Here is a 19,565-nt window from a genome sequence, read left to right on the forward strand (position 1 = left end):
AAAAAAAAAAGAATGCCTAGTGTTGCATCAATACCTGGTGTTGCTCCAGTATTTGCCAAGGGAATGTTTATGTTGATAAGTGTATACAAGTCTATTTAATAATAAACTGTAAGCCTATCTTGGGATTTTATTGACAGTCCCTTATGAAGTCATTTAATAATTTCCATAGAGTGTTTCTTCTAGTTTTGGTTTTCTGTTCTGTTATTTCCTAACCAGTTTTCTTTTGCAAGATTAGGCAGTGCAAATCAGGAGGTAATTATTGTTTTACTTTGAAATTCTTTATCTTCTCATCTTGCCTTTTTTTTTTTTCTTTTTTTTCTTTTTGGAGATGAAGTCTCGCTCTGTCACCCAGGCTGGAGTGCAGTGGCGCGATCTTGGCTCACCGCAACTTCCACCTCTTGGGTTCAAGCCATTCTCCTGCCTCAGCCTCCTGAATAGCTGGGATTACAGGCACACGCTGCCGTGTCCGGCTAATTTTTTGTATTTTTTAGTAGAGATGAGGTTTCACTATGTTGCCCAGGCTGGTCTCGAACTCCTGAGCTCGGGCAGTCCACCTGCCTTGGTGGCCATGAGCCGCTGCGCCTGGCCCAGGTTGCCATTGTATAAATTGTAGCTGTTTTCATATTCTTTATTCATTATTTTATCTATTTAATTATTCAATAAATTTTCTCCTTGTTAGACTTTATCCTGGGATAAGAAGAAGCTGCCCTTAGAGCTTATAATAAAGGGAGACAGAAAGACTAAGAAATAAAAATACAGGGAGCTTTTCTATTAGAATGAAAATCATTGAATGCTTTGTAGAGAAGTTGTACTTAAGCTGAAGGATGAATGGATGTTATTAGACATGAAAGTTGGGGCAGGAGAGATCATGGAAGCATAATATATGTCACCGAGTGTGAGGATTCTGGTTCCGTGTGACTTGGCTCTAAATGTTTGATAAAGATTGAGACTAAAGAGATGAGTGAAGGTCAGATCCTGACGTAGTATGTGTTCTAAGCCAAGATACTGAATTTAATATGAAACACTATGAAGAAAGATTGATTAATTTATGATAAGATGTGTTATAGTCTGTTTGTCTTTTTAAGGTAATTGAAGCAGTGTAGAGAGAAATTACAGGGTTCTGTAGAAGAGTCTAACCCATTTGGTATGTGAGCATGAGGATACATTTGGGTGGTGAGGTCTATTAAGATAACATCATTACATTAATTACAGGTTGGAAGTAATGTTCACATGCCGGTGACTTGGCCTTCTTTTCTTATTCACTCTAATCCTGTTTTGGTTCATGTTAGCAGTGTGTTAGCGTGAAGATGGAGCACCAGCGCAAAGTCTAGAAGAATATTGGACAACCATCATCTCCCACTCTCCTCCGTATTACAGTGTTTTGGGGGCTTTCTTAGATGATTAAAAAATCCAGCTCTAGTAAAAACATAATAAAACAGTAATACAGCATTATGAATTTTTAAGAGTTCAGTGAATACAGTATATTGAAATAGGTGGTTAAAAGCATTTGTTGAATGAATGACTTGCCCTGTAATATATTTAAATGGTCTGATTAAAATTTAATCATAAAGAGAGATTATTTACAAGAAAACGAAAACTATTCTGGCTTGTTGTGTGGTGGTTATCCTAAGATATCTCATATTGTATGAACCCACTTTATAAAAACAATTGTTTGAATGTGAAAAGGTGGGTTAACGACTAGAGAGATTGAAATTTGCAATAGTGAAGAAATTACGCAGAAGTTAACCATTACATACTGCCTTTCCGTATAAAAGGTTGTAAAAAAAAAATATTCAGTCTAGCTCTTTTTAGGGACCAGGTGATTAAAAGCAGCCAAATCAGCTGGCTTAGCTTTTTATTATAGACTGTTACCTTTCACTTTTACTGATGATTATTTTGATGATGAGTGAGAATTGTTTCTAGTGCTTAATTCTACAGTGACATTTTATTCATTCAAAAGCAATAAATGTGTTCTTTTAAGTACTTGTTAACTTAGTTACTTTGGCACATTCATAGTTATTTTTGTTTTTTTAGGTTATGCTTCCTCCTGGAGCCCAGCATTCTGATGAAAAGGGTGCTAAAGAAATTATTCTTGATGATGATGAGTGTCCTTTACAGATCTTCAGGGAATGGCCAAGTGACAAAGGTAGTAACCTTATTAAAGGATTACTTACACCAGATTCCTACGTGATATACCAGGTGTTCACCTTATCACATGATGTAGGAGATGTGTACGTAAATGTTTTTGGATGGCCTTGTTGTTGTTGTTGAGACAGTCTCGCTCTTGTTGCCCAGGCTGGAGTGCAATGGTGCAATCTCGGCTCACTGCAAGCTCCACCTCCCGGGTTCAAGCGATTCTCCTGCCTCAGCCTCCCAAGTAGCTGGGATTACAGGCGCCCGCCCCCATGCCCGGCTAATTTTGTATTTTTAGTAGAGACGGAGTTTCTCCACAAGGATGGCTTTTTGCTGTAGAGCTTTCTGCCTCCTTCATTAACTTGCTTGATGATTCCTGAGTGTTGCCATTGTCCCTAAGACCACACTCAGCTTATCTGAGTCTCATGTGTTAGACACTGAACAAATGGTGATACTGCAGGTAAATCACACATCTCATTAAGAAACCAGAATATTAGCACTACAACAAGAAGCGAAAGATCATTGGTATCTACCAGTAGTAGAAAACACATTTCATGCTGACTAGATTAACTGTGTGATGTTTGGACAAATTTGTTATGATAGAGAAAATGACTTCTGTAACCCTATAGATTGTCCAGTGATTTAATCATTTCAAATAATGAATTCACACTTTGCACTACTGAAACAATTTTCCCTTATTATTTCAAAGCAGTCTAAGTTTAAAGCTGTGTTTTTAAGAAAATAGGGTTTTCTTTCAAATTCACATCATAAGTTAACTGTTAACTCCATAGAGGGTCTTGCATTAATAACGACATAAAAATGTATTGCCATTTAATCGTGTCAGTATGGAATGTAGATGGGTAGTTTTAAAACACCGAAAAAATCTTTCTCAGCAAGCAAATTTCTATCCTCCTTAAAACACTTGTTTAGTACTTTTTAAAAACAGTATAAAGTTAAAATTTTATTAAAGGCAAATTGCCTAAATTCTTTAAGTTGAATTTAATAAAAATCAGGTCAACTAAAAATATACATATTTTGTTAGTAATAGAATTGTTTTATTTCAATAGGCTTTTGCGGGAACAGGTGGTGTCTGGTTACATGAATAAGTTTTTTCGTGGTGACTTCTGAGATTTTGGTGTACTTATCACCCTAAAAGTACATTTTTATATGTGTATTTGTGTGTGAATGTGGTTTTTATATGTATGAATGTATTCACTGATCATAGAGTTGTTTACTAATGTAAGCATTTATTCTTAACCTGGTGTGTTTTTTTCAAGCTTATGATGTCTTTCGATAGCTGTTAATTTAGAGTAATCTTTGGAAATTGCTTGCTAGAGCTTTTCAAACACACCACGAGGCTAATATTTCCTCTGTTGAGTAAAAGTATGAATTGGGTAAGCTTTACGCAGTGATTCCTTGGCAGATGTTCCTAAATTACATGCATCTTTTTGAGAAAGTTTTGCACAGTTGACTGCCAGTCGGCTGGCCATCCTGACCAACCCGAGTCTGCCTGATGATTTCCCATGCTGCTGTTCTAGGGATTTTAGTCTTTCAGTTGAAGAGGAGGCCACCAGACCACATCCCAAAGAAAACCAAGAAACACTTGGAAGGCAAGACACCCAAGGGAAAGGAGAGAGCTGACGGGTCTGGCTATGGCTCCACCCTTCCTCCGGAGAAGCTGCCCTATTTAGTAGAGTTAAGCCCAGGTGAGAAAGCTGGTCACACCAGCACACATTATTAATGTGCATTTTTAGCTTCAAATCTTTGTAGTTTCTAATGTATCTTCAAGTAGTCTTCAGTTGGCTGACTTAACATTTTTAGCCATTTATTTTTTTAAAAGTAACTCTCATAACATTTATTTCTTTAAAAACTTAAGGTTATAAAATACGTATGTTTACATAAAAATGGTTCACATGGACAAAAATGAGTATTAAGAAACAAAATTTAGTGTATAGACAGTTTTAAACTATTTTAATACCTTAAATTTTTTTTTCCGAGATAACTTTAGTAAAATAGTTAATCTACTAAAGATGACAAATTGATATTTACCCCTTCAAGGGCAGATTTCATAAAGGGGTGTGTGTGTGTGTGTGTGTGGCTAACTGTTGTTTCTGATGCATGGACAACGTCTAAAAAGAATATCTTTAAATTTTATATCTAAGAAACCCATCTTAGTAAGAGGAAGGCTATTTGATTTTAAAGTAGCAGACTACATTTGTTTTCACATGAGTCCTCTAAGTGTTTTGTTTGTAGAACTCTAATACGCTAAAGCTGTTGTTTCAGGTTAGCCATTGAGTAGAGGAATACGTGGGCATTCTTAAGGAAATGTTTTACACACACATTCCTAGGTAGAGTGTATATTTGCACATATGTATGCTGTGCATGACTATACATGACATTTATGCAGTTAACATTACTTCATTTCTTATTTCATTATTAAATGCTATTATGTGACCTGCATTATACAGTACTGTGAAGATCAGAGTGTTGCACCCCCATCCCAAGCTGCATTGAAAGAAAGCCCAAGTAGTAATCACAGAACAAATTAGCAGAAAATTGATCCAGTTATGTGTATGATATATGGCTCCGTGAACGTGAATTATACATTTTTTCTTCTTTGATTTTTGAGAGTTTATTTTTATTTACAAGGTTTGTTTAGTTTCTTACAGCTAGGTTATTGTAATTAACTAATGATTACATACGATATTTGTTGTCCAGCAGTCTCATGGTACAGTAGGTTATATAAATAACAGGAAGTGATGGTATCATTTTGATGCCACAGTTAGTGGCAGTGTGGCTTTAAGTAGTCGCTTTTATACCTAATTATGCTTCAGGACTTCAAAAAAATTAATTGATTAGCTATTTGTGAGGAATAGATTGGTGTTGCTAACCTTAGTTCTCTGGGTGGAAAGTTTATTTGAAGTTTTATTATCTCACTGTAGTTTGGAAACACATCCCAGTATTGTTGTGTGTCTATAATGTGTGTGAGAGCATTGATGTTTGGTTATCTGAGGTAATGAATGGCAACTGTGAAGCAGCCATTAGTTTTTGAACTTAAAATTTTTTAGGCTCTTCTTTGGGTATCGGGTCTGCCCTTTAAAATCTTATATTAAATTCTAGAAACTAATGATTGTTTTCTCCAAATCCAAATTTTTGAGGATTTAAGAGTGTTAAGTCCTTAGAAAAATTGATAAATAGCAGCTGACAGAATAATTTTCAGATGAGTAATGGACAGTTTATTTTGGTAGATAGCAGAGACAGTATGAGAATTCATTCATTCACGCATGTATTTGATAAATATTGATTGAATACTTGTTGTGTGTCATACCGTGTTCTGGGCCTTGGAGGTAGAGCACCAAAACAGATTAAACCGCTTCACCTTGGGAATTTCTCTTCTAGTGAGAATTGTTATTTGACTGCTTCTTTCATACTTACAGTCTCTCAGGTAATCAAATATATAGAATTTTTTTTGTAGGTGTGGAGTAGATCACAGTTCTGTACTACTTTTCACCAAATATTGGCAACAGCATTTGTTACGTGGTTATTAATACACTGCATTCTTCATGGCACTATGCTGCCTTCAGTCAGCATTCATTGACCCTTCTACTTTAGGCAAAACAATGGATACAAAAGGATTAAGTTCCTTCCTGCCTTCAGGTAATTTACACAGCGGGAGGGAATCACAGTGCCTTGTGACAAGTGACTCTGCCTCTAGTCCTGACTTCTCCTGAGCCCTGTGCCTGTGGGATAGCTTAACTTGTTCCACAAATGTCTGAAGTTCAGGTCTGGTACCGCTATTTTAACGGTGACCTAAGGGTTGGTGGCAGGCCTGAATGCAAGGCCAGGGTCTTCCTGCACCAAAGCCATGTTCTTTCACTAAGTCATAATGTCATTTTAGGTTTTCATTATTATTCATTGCTCACAGTCAGCATGCTGAATGAAATTGATCTATTTTCCATTTATGAGAAAATAATATTCATGCATAATGATTTGTTATGAATGGATAAGTACTGTATTTCCCCTGGGCACACTGTCAGCCAAGCATTATATCTTCAATGCTGAGGTTCTGCTGGGTGTGGTTAGGAGTTTTTTGAGATGTGGTCATGAGCTCAGCATTGTCTTTTGGAGAAATGGGGAGAAATACGTTATTTCATTCTTTGCTTTGGATTTGAATGTGTTCTTTAAACAGAAGAAATCAGCCCACAGGGGTGGTAGCCCTCTATATGATTAACTCACTGTTGCTGTCCTGCTGCTTGGTGACTCACCTGTTGTCCTGTGGTTTCCCTTAACAGTCTGCATTGGTTTCTAAAACACTGACTGGGGCACTAGTATAGTCTTGTCCTCACAAAAGCTGGTGGGTGAAGTGTACCTTTTCTTCCTTTGAAACGTGTCTCACTGAAGCTCACCCTCTGCGTCTCTTCTCCTCCTTCCCTATTCCGCGTGTTCTGCATGGTCTCTGTCCTGCTGATGCTGCCTTCACCTGGGTCCTGGCATGTGTCTTAACCCCAGGGAGAAGGAATCACTTTGCCTACTACAACTATCACACTTATGAAGGTAATGCTATGCTTACTACTACTTTTGTAACTAAAGTACTAATAGAACCTCATGGGCAGAATAGTGTTGAATGACCAAATATCTTATGTATCAGTTTTTTAGTTGATATAAATAACCTATTTTAAGAAATTTAATGTACTGTCATTTTATTTGTACCTAGTAAGTGTTCCATATCTGGAACTCATTTCATTTACTGGAAGCTTATTTTGTGTCTTTATTTTCCCAGGTTCACCCTGGGAAGGAACTGAAGGCAAAAGCAGCAATGGCTGTGGAGGGATGCTGGGGAGTAAAGACAGAGTGCCATTTCAAAGCACTCCTTGGGCGGTGCTCAGCCAGTCTGCCTCCCTTCATCTGTAGAATAGGAAAACTTTCTGGTAGCAGTGCTGTTACTGTTTGTTGTGGGGTTACTTAGATATGTCTCTGCTCTTCAAGGTGCTCCAGATGTATTGTCATTATCTACGGGAAAGAAAGAGACTCAGGCACTTTGGCCAGAAATCGACTATTTGTAGAATACTTGTTGAGGAAGGGGAGAAAATTTGAGATTTTTGTTTTTGGCAACAGTTTTATATGTTACTCCCTGTGAGATAACTGTCCTTGTAATGAGGAGAGGGAATGGACTACTGCACTCTCTCTTTCCTCCCCAGCTCAAACCAAACATCCCTTTATCTACTAAATCCTGTGGCCACCATTTAGGTTCTTCAAAATCTGTAACAGCTTTAACTATGGTTTCCTATTATTACTGTGAAGTAATAAGAGAGCCTGGGAAGGATGTTTATCTCTCTAATCTATCTGTTGACAGATTTCTATTACCATGGTGAGGTGAGGAGAAGGGAGAGACTGAGAAAGCAGCTTCTATCTCTCCCTTTCTCTATTTTGAAATCTGTTGATGTAGAAAGGTGTGTGATAGCTCTTTATTGTATCACAAGAGACCTTTCAGAAGCATTCAGAATTTGGAAGAACATGAATGTGAATTTTTCTTTCATGTCTAAACACATTTTTCATGTTCTGTTTTTAACTTTGCTTTGAAATGTTCTTGTTTCACACATGATTACTTATTTACTGCTTTTGCTTTCTTTATAATTTATTTGTGTCATTTCTCTGTGACTATATTGCATTCGGTTTTCTTTATTTTTATATAAGTATTCACTGCTGACACATCAAGTCTTTATTGATTGCTAACTATAGACCATATGTGGAGTGATCAGTTGCCAGCGTAAAAAGATTTTTTTTTTTAAACCTAGCCACCAGGGAGCTCAGAGATGAGGGAAATAAGTAGATGGAAATCATCATATGATACGGTTAGTGGTACAGTTAATGTAACAGATGGGGTGCTCTGGGAGTAGATAAGGGGGACACATTTCTTAACTAGGGGGGTTCATTAGAACTGCCTTTGGTGGTTAAAACACACAAAATAGTAAACATTACTGGAGGATTTAGACTCAGCAGGTCTGGAAGGAAGCTACCTATGTCCAGGAAAAGCCCCAGATGATTTTGATGTCTTGTTCGGATCAGAACTTTAGAACAGTTAGAGTTGAAAATAAATGTTTCAATACGATGTGAAGCAGCAAAGATGATGAATCAATTTTTTAATGGGTATTAGGCATTAGTGTCTATCAGGTACTTCAGTCTCATCTTACCTTCACTCGATGTCACAGATTTCTGAAATATTTCAGAAATAGAAAATTTTGTCATTAGAATGTAACTTTGTATACCCTAAAATTAGCATCAATTCTAACAGGACTTGCATTTTTATGGTGTCTTTTGTCTGTGAGAGTTTAGCAGTACCACTGCTGAGGGATTTTAGCAGTCACAAACTCTGTGCATGCTCATACTCCAAACTGTTTAACCTGTGAAACTCTCAAAGCTTACATTCGTAATTGCAGTGACTAGAGGTTTTAACAGGTAATGGAATCAGCGGGTTTGAAAGTTAAAGGCACTCATAAAGCAGATCAGGGAGACTCTTACTGGTTTGGCCTTTTCCTAAGCTTTGGTGGGTGGTGTGCTTGCCACACTAGACTGACTGCCATGGCTGTGGTGCAGGCGCTAAGCTCTGCAGTTACATCATCATTCATGCGTTCTAGAAGGCACATTTTCTCATATGTCAACTCTGAAATCAGAATACCTCATTTTAAGTTAAGGTAATGAAGTGACATTGTCCTCATCCGGGATACAGTCGGTGAAGAGTGGGAAAACATGTCTAGGTGTATTGGGACTAGAGGGCTTTGGCAGAGCGGCTTCCTCCTCCTCCTCACCCATTCCGTCATGGAAACACATGCTCATATAAATTAAACATTCCAACAGTTCATAAAGGTATAAAATGACAAAAAAAAAAAAAAGCCAAAAAACCTAGTCTTCCTTTTACGCCAGTTCTACTCCAGGGAGCTAACCACTTTTAACAGTAATTCTTAATCAGTAATGGACAGCGGAATTACTTGGGGAGATTTTTCAGAGGACACATGCTTAGGTCTTATCCCCAAGGATTTTGATCCAGGAGGTCTGGGGAGAGCTACGAGAATTGTACATTTAAAAACCTCCATCAGTGATTTAGCTGTGCCCTCAACCTGTGTTGTGTTGTGTGCCATAAGGGCAGCAAGAATACTCCAGGAAAGATCTGGTCCGAAGGGAAGGCCTGTGTGTCTTTGAGCTTCATTTTGCTACCACAGTTGCTCCTCAGAATCATTAACAAAAATCCAGGGCAGTGTGGTAGAGAAGACTTTTTTTAATGTAATAAGAATGTGGTGGAATTAATGCTAGTGCTAGCACTTCGTATTAATCAGAAACTGATATGTTTATTTCTTATTTTGAATTTTCTGTATCCAGTTTGTTAAATTGTATTACGTAAGTTTGGAGAATTCTTTGAAAAGAAATCCTGAGAAGTGAGAACTGTAGTGCCTGATATAACTTTTTGTTTGTTTGAAATAACATGACAGTAATATTAGACTTTGCAAATAGAGCTGTCTTCCTTCTCTTCTCACAGATGGTTCTGACTCTAGAGATAAGCCAAAGCTTTACCGCCTTCAGTTAAGTGTTACTGAAGTTGGGACAGAAAAGTTGGATGACAACTCTATCCAGGTACGTAGTCTGAGCTTCCTGCTGCAACTCTGACATTCCAGGAGGCATAACATGTTGTACAGAGCCTGCCACATGGTAATGAAAGAAGAAATTATAATTACAGACTTTGTATTTAAATATAAATAATTTATCTACTCTGGTCACTTTTCTCTGCTTTAGTATGAAAAGAGCAGAATGTGAGTTTATGTTCAAGCTCCACCTCTAGAAATTTGGGCTGGTGATGACATTGCTCTGAAACTGCTTCCTTTTCTCTAAAAGATGGTGATGATAATTTTATAGGTCTATTTCAGGATTATAGGATATAACCTATGAAAAACTGCTTATCACTGGGTCTGACACACATAGCAGTAGGTATTCGGTAAATTCTAATTAAATTTAGCTTAATATGGTTCTTAAGTACTTAAAACAGAGCTTAACACATTATTGGAATAAATGAAGTCAGAATTTGTCACTTCTTTGAAGTTGAATTCAGGCAGATCACCCTTGCTCTGTACTTATTCCTCAATTTGTAAGATGATGGGTTCAGATTGTTAATGTCATCTTCAATTCTACCATTTCTTCTTTCTTAGCACAACACTAAAAATAATAATAGATAGGAATCTTTAATGCTAATGATCTGTTTAGATTTGTCCATTAAACATCTAACAAATATTGGTTAAGATGACTATATGCTTTTTTTTTTTTTTTTTTGGAGACAGTCTTGCTCTGTCAGCAGGCTGGAGTGCTGTGGCATGATCTCGGCTCACTGTAACCTCCAACTCCCTGGTTCAAGTGATTCTCCTGCCTCAGCCTCCTGAGTAACCGGGGTTACAGGCACGCGCCACCATGCCTGCTAATTTTTGTATTTTTAGTAGAGATGGAGTTCACCATGTTGGCCAGGATAGTCTCGATCTCCTGACGTCATGATCCGCCCATCTCGGCCTCCCAAAGTGCTGGGATTACAGGCCTGAGCCACCCCGCCTGGCTGACTGTATGCTTTTTAATGCAGAGTTACAGTATGCCTTAAGTCACTGGATACTAAAAATAAAAGGTCTGATTGGTTTGACTTTTTTTTGACAGTTTATTTTTAAACTATTGAGGGAAATCCACTTTAAAAGGCACTAAAAATCCAGAGCATATTAGGTTATATTTGTCATAAAAGGGGTACTCACAGTTTTAACATTCTGTGTTTAAATGCTGTGAACTTCATGATAGGAGTTTCTTTGGTTTCCTTCCGTTTCCAGTTGTTTGGCCCAGGAATTCAGCCCCATCACTGTGACCTCACCAACATGGATGGAGTGGTCACTGTGACGCCCAGAAGTATGGACGCAGAAACCTACGTGGAAGGCCAGCGCATCTCGGAAACCACCATGCTGCAGAGTGGCATGAAAGTGCAGTTTGGGGCATCCCATGTATTTAAGTTTGTGGACCCCAGTCAGGATCATGCTCTTGCAAAAAGATCTGTGGATGGAGGCCTGATGGTTAAGGGCCCGAAACATAAACCTGGGTAAATAGATTAACCTTAAGATTTAAAATGTTTTGATTATACTTAAAGTAATTCAGATTATTCATACATAACTTGGCTTTTTATTTTTGTTTCAATTTTTTAAAAAATATCAAAGTGAAGTTTGTGATTTTGGTTCCTATTTTTTTTTTTTTTTAATTATTATACTTTAGGTTTTAGGGTACATGTGCACAGTGTGCAGGTTCGTTACATATGTATCCATGTGCCATGTTGGTTTGCTGCACCCATTAACTCGTCATTTAGCATTAGGTATATCTCCTAATGCTGTCCCTCCCCCCTCCCCCCACCCCACAACAGTCCCCAGAGTGTGATGTTCCCCTTCCTGTGTCCATGAGTTCTCATTGTTCAGTTCCCACCTATGAGTGAGAACATGTGGTGTTTGGTTTTTTGTCCTTGCGATAGTTTACTGAGAATGATGGTTTCCAGTTTCATCCATGTCCCTACAAAGGACATGAACTCATCATTTTTTGTGGCTGCATAGTATTCCATGGAGTATATGTGCCACATTTTCTTAATCCTGTCTATCGTTGTTGGACATTTGGGTTGGTTCCAAGTCTTTGCTATTGTGAATAGTGCCGCAGTAAACATACGTGTATATGTCTTTATAGCAGCATGATTTATAGTCCTTTGGGTATATACCCAGTAATGGGATGGCTGGGGCAAATGGTATTTCTAGTTCTAGATCCCTGAGGAATCGCCACACTGACTTCCACAATGGTTGAACTAGTTTACAGTTCCACCAACAGTGTAAAAGTGTTCCTGTTTCTCCACATCCTCTCCAGCACCTGTTGTTTCCTGACTTTTTAATGATGGCCATTCTAACTGGTGTGAGATGGTATCTCACTGTGGTTTTGATTTGCATTTCTCTGATGGCCAGTGATGATGAGCATTTCTTCATGTGTTTTTTGGCTGCATAAATGTCTTCTTTTGAGAAGTGTCTGTTCATGTGCTTTGCCCACTTTTTGATGGGGTTGTTTGTTTTTTTCTTGTAAATTTGTTTGAGTTCATTGTAGATTCTGGATATTAGCCCTTTGTCAGATGAGTAGGTTGCGAAGATTTTCTCCCATTTTGTAGGTTGCCTGTTCACTCTGATGGTAGTTTCTTTTGCTGTGCAGAAACTCTTTAGTTTAATTAGATCCCGTTTGTCAATTTTGGCTTTTGTTGCCATTGCTTTTGGTGTTTTAGACATGAAGTCCTTGCCCATGCCTATGTCCTGAATGGTATTGCCTATGTTTTCTTGTAGGGTTTTAATGGTTTTAGGTCTAACATGTAAGTCTTTAATCCATCTTGAATTAATTTTTGTATAAGGTGTAAGGAAGGGATCCAGTTTCAGCTTTCTACATATGGCTAGCCAGTTTTCCCAGCACCATTTATTAAATAGGGAATCCTTTCCCCATTTCTTGTTGTTGTCAGGTTTATCAAAGATCAGATAGTTGTAGATATGTGACATTATTTCTGAGGGCTCTGGTCTGTTCTATGTCTCTGTTGTGGTACCAGTACCATGCTGTTTTGGTTACTGTAGCCTTGTAGTATAGTTTGAAGTCAGGTAGCGTGATGCCTCCAGCTTTGTTCTTTTGGCTTAGGATTGACTTGGCGATGCAGGCTCTTTTTTGGTTCCATATGAACTTTAAAGTAGTTTTTTCCAGTTCTGTGAAGAAAGTCATTGGTAGCTTGATGGGGATGGCATTGAGTCTATAAATTACCTTGGGCAGTATGGCCATTTTCACGACATTGATTCTTCCAACCCATGAGCATGGAATGTTCTTCCATTTGTTTGTATCCTCTTTTATTTCGTTGAGCAGTGGTTTGTAGTTCTCCTTGAAGAGGTCCTTCACATCCCTTGTAAGTTGGATTCCTAGGTATTTTATTCTCTTTGAAGCAATTGTGAATGGGAGTTCACTCATGATTTGGCTGTCTGTTTGTCTGATTGGTGTACAAGAATGCTTGTGATTTTTGTACATTGATTTTGTATCCTGAGACTTTGCTGAAGTTGCTAATCAGCTTAAGGAGATTTTGGGCTGAGACAATGGGGTTTTCTAGATATACTATCATGTCATCTGCAAACAGGGACAATTTGACTTCCTCTTTTCCTAATTGAATACCCTTTATTTCCTTCTCCTGCCTGATTGCCCTGGCCAGAACTTCCAGCACTGTGTTGAATAGGAGTGGTGAGAGAGGGCATCCCTGTCTTGTGCCAGTTTTCAAAGGGAATGCTTCCAGTTTTTGCCCATTCAGTATGATATTGGCTGTGGGTTTGTCATAGATAGCTCTTATTATTTTGAGATACGTCCCATCAATACCTAATTTATTGAGAGTTTTTAGCATGAAGGGTTGTTGAATTTTAACTTGGGTTGGTTTTAGAGGAAAGAAGAAAGGTCTTGACTTTGTCTTAAAATTGTAAGTTCTCACTGGTTTTAAATTGTTTGTATTTAAACTTTGTTTTTTTAGCCAATATACTAAAACAGTACCTTTTGTGAAAAAAACATGGTGTTCTTTGTAATTATTCAGTGTAACTAAGATTATAAAATTTTTTGAAGTATTCTTTTCTATGACTGATAATGAAACACGTTAAGATCTCTTAAGGAATTCAGAATATTTTAGCTCCACCTAGTGCTTTTCTGAAGACTTGCATTGTGGGCTTAGTAAGGGAAAACAGCCTTTCTTAATGACAAGTAAAATTTTTGAAGGTAGGGAATATGACTTCTGCTTTGTTTTTATTTTTAAAACATTCTGTTAAGCCACTTCATTATCTTTTTTCAGTCATGCTGCTTAAAACAATTGAAAACTCCCCTAGAGCATAGGCTTTCTTCCTGAAGCACAGACATAAACCCGCGTGGTCTTCCGTGCTTGGCCTTTCCCATTGTTTTGTTCCACAGCATGCCTTTGATTAGCCACCCAGACCTTACACATTGGGCCACATATGACTATTTAGAATTAATGTCTTTCTCCAAGATGAATACTTGGTGGGTTATCACATATATTTATTTATTTGTAAAGTTCACAACTGTTTAAGATCCATCCCCCGCTGTTCACCTCACCTTGCGCTCCAAGTGTCAGCAAATGACCGTACCTGTGACATCCAAGGAGATCAGCATGTGCTTTTCCTCCCTGCTTCCCAAGAAAATCCATTTCTTTCTAACACTTTCATCTTTAAACTAGTGTGTATTTAAACCCATCCTTCCATTCTTCACCGCTTTTAACTGTTTCTTTCTGAAGGTGATGTTTTTCATCGATCAGCCGTGTCCCTGTTTCCTGTCCCTTGTCATTAGCTTTACGTGAGCTCTTTCCTTCAGTAGCGAGTCATGATTTCATGCTTAGACGTTCATTTCAATCATCAGCTTTTCTTCAGCCCTGTTTCTTCCCTTCAGCATAAAAAATCTTGGTCTGGTATATCCTGACTCCCTGTTTATTTTTTAGGCTCACTGAGGTTTCTCCAAAGAGATTATGTATTGTCTGAAACAGTTTCTTCCGCTGTGTGTTACATGTGGTCTCTCAATAGTACCTACAGTTATTGCCCCTTATATACAAATGCCCTTTATTCTTGAGTTGTAATATATTTCTTGTGACATGCGTTACTCCTAGTGTTACTGTCCATCTCTGTTCTCTGTATAAACACAATTCTAGGAGCAGCCTGTGTCCCACACCTAGTCTGCCCTTCGGTTTTGCTTGTAATGTTTTCACACGTGTGAGACAATCTCCTACTGTATTTTTGCCATGTGGATCCTGCTTTGGAAGCCTGCAGATGTCTCTTCCTACCATATTTCTGGCCAAAAGCAGAGATCATTGAAGAATATGGCTTAGGTTTCAATGAGGAGAATGTGCTGTGAAATTTTGTTGATATTATTAGGTATTTTTCTGGCAAATCTGGTAAAAGCTGCTTGGTGGCTGAACATACCATCCATAAATTAGAAAGGACTCTTGTTTTTTTAGGAACATTAATTTTGCTCTAGTGTCAAAACGACTGTGACAGATTCTGGCTAGATAACTCACATACCCTCCAATGCAGATGTCATAGTGTGTCTTCAAATCCTACTCATGGTTATAAACAAGTAGCAAAGTTTGATGTTGATAGTTTGGGAATTTTAGGGCCTCCTGGTGATACACTGACTCATTAATTGATTTATTAATCTAGTTTACAAATATCAAGTACCCAGGGCATGAGTTACTATTCTCTGAATGCTGAGAGGAGTGACATGTGATTGTTACAGTCAAAGGTCATAGTTTGATAATTTCAAAGTCATGTTATAAAGTCATTTTGGTTAGTCTTGTCCACATATCCAGCCTACAGTAAAAACGAGCCATGTTAAAGCTTGAAAGAGGTAGCTTTGGTGGGAAAAGTTAAAGAATGTTGCATGTTAGAAATCTCTTGTTCTAGGATGATAATTGTAAGTGGAATCAAGAAGGCTTTGATTCTACTCACATACTACCCACAAGAGGAAGTTAGGGGTGGACACTGCTGTGTGCAGCTTTGGTAGGTGGCAGAGAAGCTGGCCTGCCGTCATTGTTACTCCTGTTGTCAGAGCCGATAGCTGGACTGAATCTCCCACTGAAACTGATGGGAGCCCACAGGCCATTTCCATGTTTTTGTGAATCTCTTGGTGATAGATTATGAGTATTTAATTTCAGAAAATTGGTGATATATTGCAGAAAGTTGTGTGCAGAAAATTGACGTTTAGCCTTTAGTAAAAACTTTTACTCTTTCAAAAGTTACTATTTTAAAGCATGGTATTATTTTGCATTACAAGATGGTTTTATTTTCTTAGTGGTGAGATAGGGGAGAAATTTGTACCTGCTCTTCTAATCTGAAAACTTGTTTTCAACTTTTACATTACTTCCTTGTTTCTTTCTATTGGTTGAGTTTAAATAAAAGTTTCACATTACCATGCTGCTTTGAAATTAGACCATATATTAATATTTTTCAAGTATTATAACAGGGCATTTCATTCTTTTTAAATTATGTTTTGCAGAAATCCAGGAAATTTAAATACTGATTCATCCTTATTGGTTTCCAGGTGTTTTTAGAGCTTTTTTTTTGCGGAGGTGGGGAGGGCACTCTCCGATGAGCTGGGACCAGTGAGTTGCATTCACCCTTCGTTTGTGCTGAAGAATGTAGTCAGTCCCAGCTTGTTAGACTCTTCAATCTTCATAATGAGATTTTGCTTATGAGTTAATTTTTCAAAGTGACATATTTAGAAGTTTTGATATTTTGAGATATTTGAAGAATCAGTTTAAACTAGCATAATTTTTGATTTGCTTGCTAACATTATCAAAAATGTCCCACTTTTTAATTTGTAGCCTAAGTAGTGATACTCATGTGCTTTACAAAAATAATCAGATTGACTTTCAAATAGGAGAGAAGCTCACCCCTGTTCCTCATGTGTCACTTTCCCTGTGTCCATAAATAGGGCCACCGGCACTTCAACCTTGTACACCTCATTTATATGCCATTTGCTGCCTGGATAGACTTATATAATGAAATAATCCGGTTTTTTATGTTCCGTTTCTTGTATAGTTAAAAAAAAAAATACGATTGGGCCGGGCACGGTGGCTCATGCCTGTAATCTCCAGCACTTTGGGAGGCTGAGGTGGGCGGATCACCTGAGGTCAGGAGTTCGAGACCAGCCTGGCCAATATGGTGAAACCCCATCTCTATAAAAAATACAATAATTAGCCGGGCATGGTGGCCCTTGTCTGTAATACCAGTTATTTGGGAGGCTGAGGCAGGAGAATCACTTGAACTCAGGAGGCGGAGGTTGCAGTGAGCCGAAATCACGCCACTGCACTCCAGCCTGGGCAACAGAGTGAGACTTCATCTCAAAAAAAAAAAAAAAAAAAAGATCTTGGGAATACTGAGTATATACCAGTAAAGAAAGTTCATAAGGTGGTTTTTTAATTCTGTAAATTCGTGTGCAGAAAATAGAGCAATTTCTTAAAAGTCTTTGACATTTGGTATTTTAGTTCTTCCTTGTGTATTAAGAAGAGACTGTACCTGTCATCGGAATGTTATTAAGTCAGTGTGTTTCTTGTTTTATCCCATCAGAATTGTTCAGGAGACAACTTTTGATTTGGGAGGAGATATTCATAGTGGGACAGCATTACCGACAAGCAAGGTAGGTAATTATGGATTACCTGATAGAAGTGTGCTTGCTGTAGGACACCACGGATGAATACAGTAGTCTCCCCTTACTTGTGGGGGATGCGTTCCAAGACCACCAGTCAATGCCTGAAACCATAAATAGTACAGAGCCCTATGGATACTGTGTTGTTTTCCTGTATATATGTACCTGTGATAAAGTTTAATTTATAAAATAAGCACACTAAGACATTAACAACAATAACTGAAGATAAAATGGAACAATATATATTATAACAATATACTCAAATAAGAGGTATGTTAATTTGGTCTCTGTCTCCTCTCTCAAAATATCTTATTGTATTGTACTCACCTATTTTTGGACTGCAGCTTACCACAGGTAGCTGAACTGTAGAAAGTGAAACTGCAGATAAGGGGGACTCCTGTAAACTGGTAATAGGTGCACTTATAAAACATCTTTGTAAAAACAGACTTCACAGTGGCCCCAAATGTGGATTGTCCTAATCTGCTGTGTTGTTAGTGATACATAAAAGAAAGTTACCAGACCTTTCTTTTCTCTAAGGCCAGGATGAAGCAGAGCCTCCATGTTTGCTAGGCTTTCTCCTGTGTAGTTAGCCTTGCTCAGTCAGAGTACCCTTAATACACTCCTGCTTTTATTAACCCCTCAATTTAGGTGCTAAATCCTATTCATCAGTTAACCTCAGACACTTTGCTTCCATAATGATCCCTTATCTCTGGAATAATCAGTTCATTTCCTTTCTCATTTTCATTCTCTATTGCTGAATAACAAACCACTCCAAAACTTAGTGGCTAAACAGCAGCCATTTTATTTGTTTACCATTGTGCAATCTGGTTTGAGCTCACCTGGGCAGTTTGTTTGCTGGTCTTGCTGGTGGTTACTGGTGTGACCACCTTCACCCAGGAGATCAGTTGGTGGCCAGTGGCTGGAGTGCAGGGCCCACTGACCCTCTCTGTGCTATCTCACGTCCTCTCCATGGGACCTTTTGCCCCACTGGGACAGCCAGAAGTCGTAGTGTTGTGGGACCTCACAAGAACCATGGAGCTTCCAGGCCTTCTTGAATGCTAGGCCCAGAACTGACACAACCCCGTTTCCTCCACCTTTCATTAGTTAAAGCAAATACAGGCCCAGTCCAGATTCAGGAGGAAGGCACTACTCAAGGTGTGATTTATTGAATGCCATGGTGCCACAAACTCTTATGATCCTGGAGTGTTCTCATCAGCATCAAAACACGTTACGTGTCTTCTCTTTAGAAAACTCTTTGTACGCCTCCAGTTTTGATCCCATTTTTCTACTCCTGTTTGCTACACAGCTTCTTGGAAAAAAAAAATCATCTATGCTTGCTCCCTCTACTTCTAAACTCCATGTTCTTTCATCTGCTCCTGTTCATTCTTGCCCCTCCATCCACAGGGACTGTCTGTCAGAGGGACTGAGGACTGATGACCTCCCAGGTCCCAAATCTGGCACGCATTTTGTCCTGTCTTACTTGTTGCAGGAGTTTTTAGCCAGGCCACAACTGCGTACTTGATGCACTTTCTTCTTTTGGCTTCTAGGGTATATCACCCTCCTATAAACCACCTAGCAGTGGTTTCTCCTTGGTTTGATTTGTCGGTACCTCTTCCTCTTATGCTTCACTCCTAAAGTTTGGAGGGCCAAGGTTTCAGATGTAGGGCACCAATGTGTTCTCTTCCTGCATCTTTCCTAGGTGAGCTTACCCTGTTTCCTGAGTTTAAATACCATCTAATGTTAATTATCCACTAATGTGTACCTTTGGTTCTGACCTCTCCGGACGCATATCTCTCTCTTTTTTTTTCTTCCTGAGACAGAGTCTGCTCTGTCTCCCAGGTTGGAGTGCAGTGGCATGATCTTGGCTCACTGCAACCACTGCTTCCCAGGCTCAAGTGATTCTCCTGCCTCTGCCTCCTGCGTAGCGGAGATTACAGGCACCTGCCACCATGCCTGGCTAATTTTTGTATTTTTTAGTAGAGATGGTGTTTCTCCATGTTGCCCAGGCTAGTCTTGAACTCCTGAGCTCAGGCAGTCTGCCTGCCTCGGCTTCCCAAAATGCTAGTATTACAGGCATAAGCCACCTCACCCAGCCCCGATTCATATCTCTAAAGGTTTACTTGACATATCCACTTGCATATCCTGTACATATTTCAAATTAAACCTAGCTAAAAGAAGACTAG

At 38.6% G+C, this 19,565-nt stretch overlaps 1 protein-coding gene across 14 annotated transcripts in view; it reads left to right on the plus strand.

Moving 5' to 3' along the window:
• AFDN (afadin, adherens junction formation factor) overlaps nucleotides 1-19,565 on the plus strand; it is a 147,873-nt gene that overhangs the window by 61,759 nt on the left and 66,549 nt on the right. For 10 of the 14 annotated variants that reach the window (XM_055269593.2, XM_063623809.1, XM_063623812.1 and 7 more), the window contains exons 7-12: nucleotides 2,035-2,146; nucleotides 3,672-3,839; nucleotides 6,643-6,687; nucleotides 9,665-9,759; nucleotides 10,983-11,245; nucleotides 17,304-17,373. In XM_055269593.2, coding sequence (XP_055125568.1) covers nucleotides 2,035-2,146; nucleotides 3,672-3,839; nucleotides 6,643-6,687; nucleotides 9,665-9,759; nucleotides 10,983-11,245; nucleotides 17,304-17,373 — 753 coding nt within the window. The remainder of the gene's footprint in view (nucleotides 1-2,034; nucleotides 2,147-3,671; nucleotides 3,840-6,642; nucleotides 6,688-9,664; nucleotides 9,760-10,982; nucleotides 11,246-17,303; nucleotides 17,374-19,565) is intronic. The other 4 variants (XM_055269619.2, XM_055269623.2, XM_055269627.2 and 1 more) reach the window with 1 other exon arrangement.

The sequence above is a fragment of the Symphalangus syndactylus genome, chromosome 2 (genome assembly GCF_028878055.3).
Source record: "Symphalangus syndactylus isolate Jambi chromosome 2, NHGRI_mSymSyn1-v2.1_pri, whole genome shotgun sequence".
Lineage (NCBI taxonomy): Eukaryota > Metazoa > Chordata > Mammalia > Primates > Hylobatidae > Symphalangus > Symphalangus syndactylus.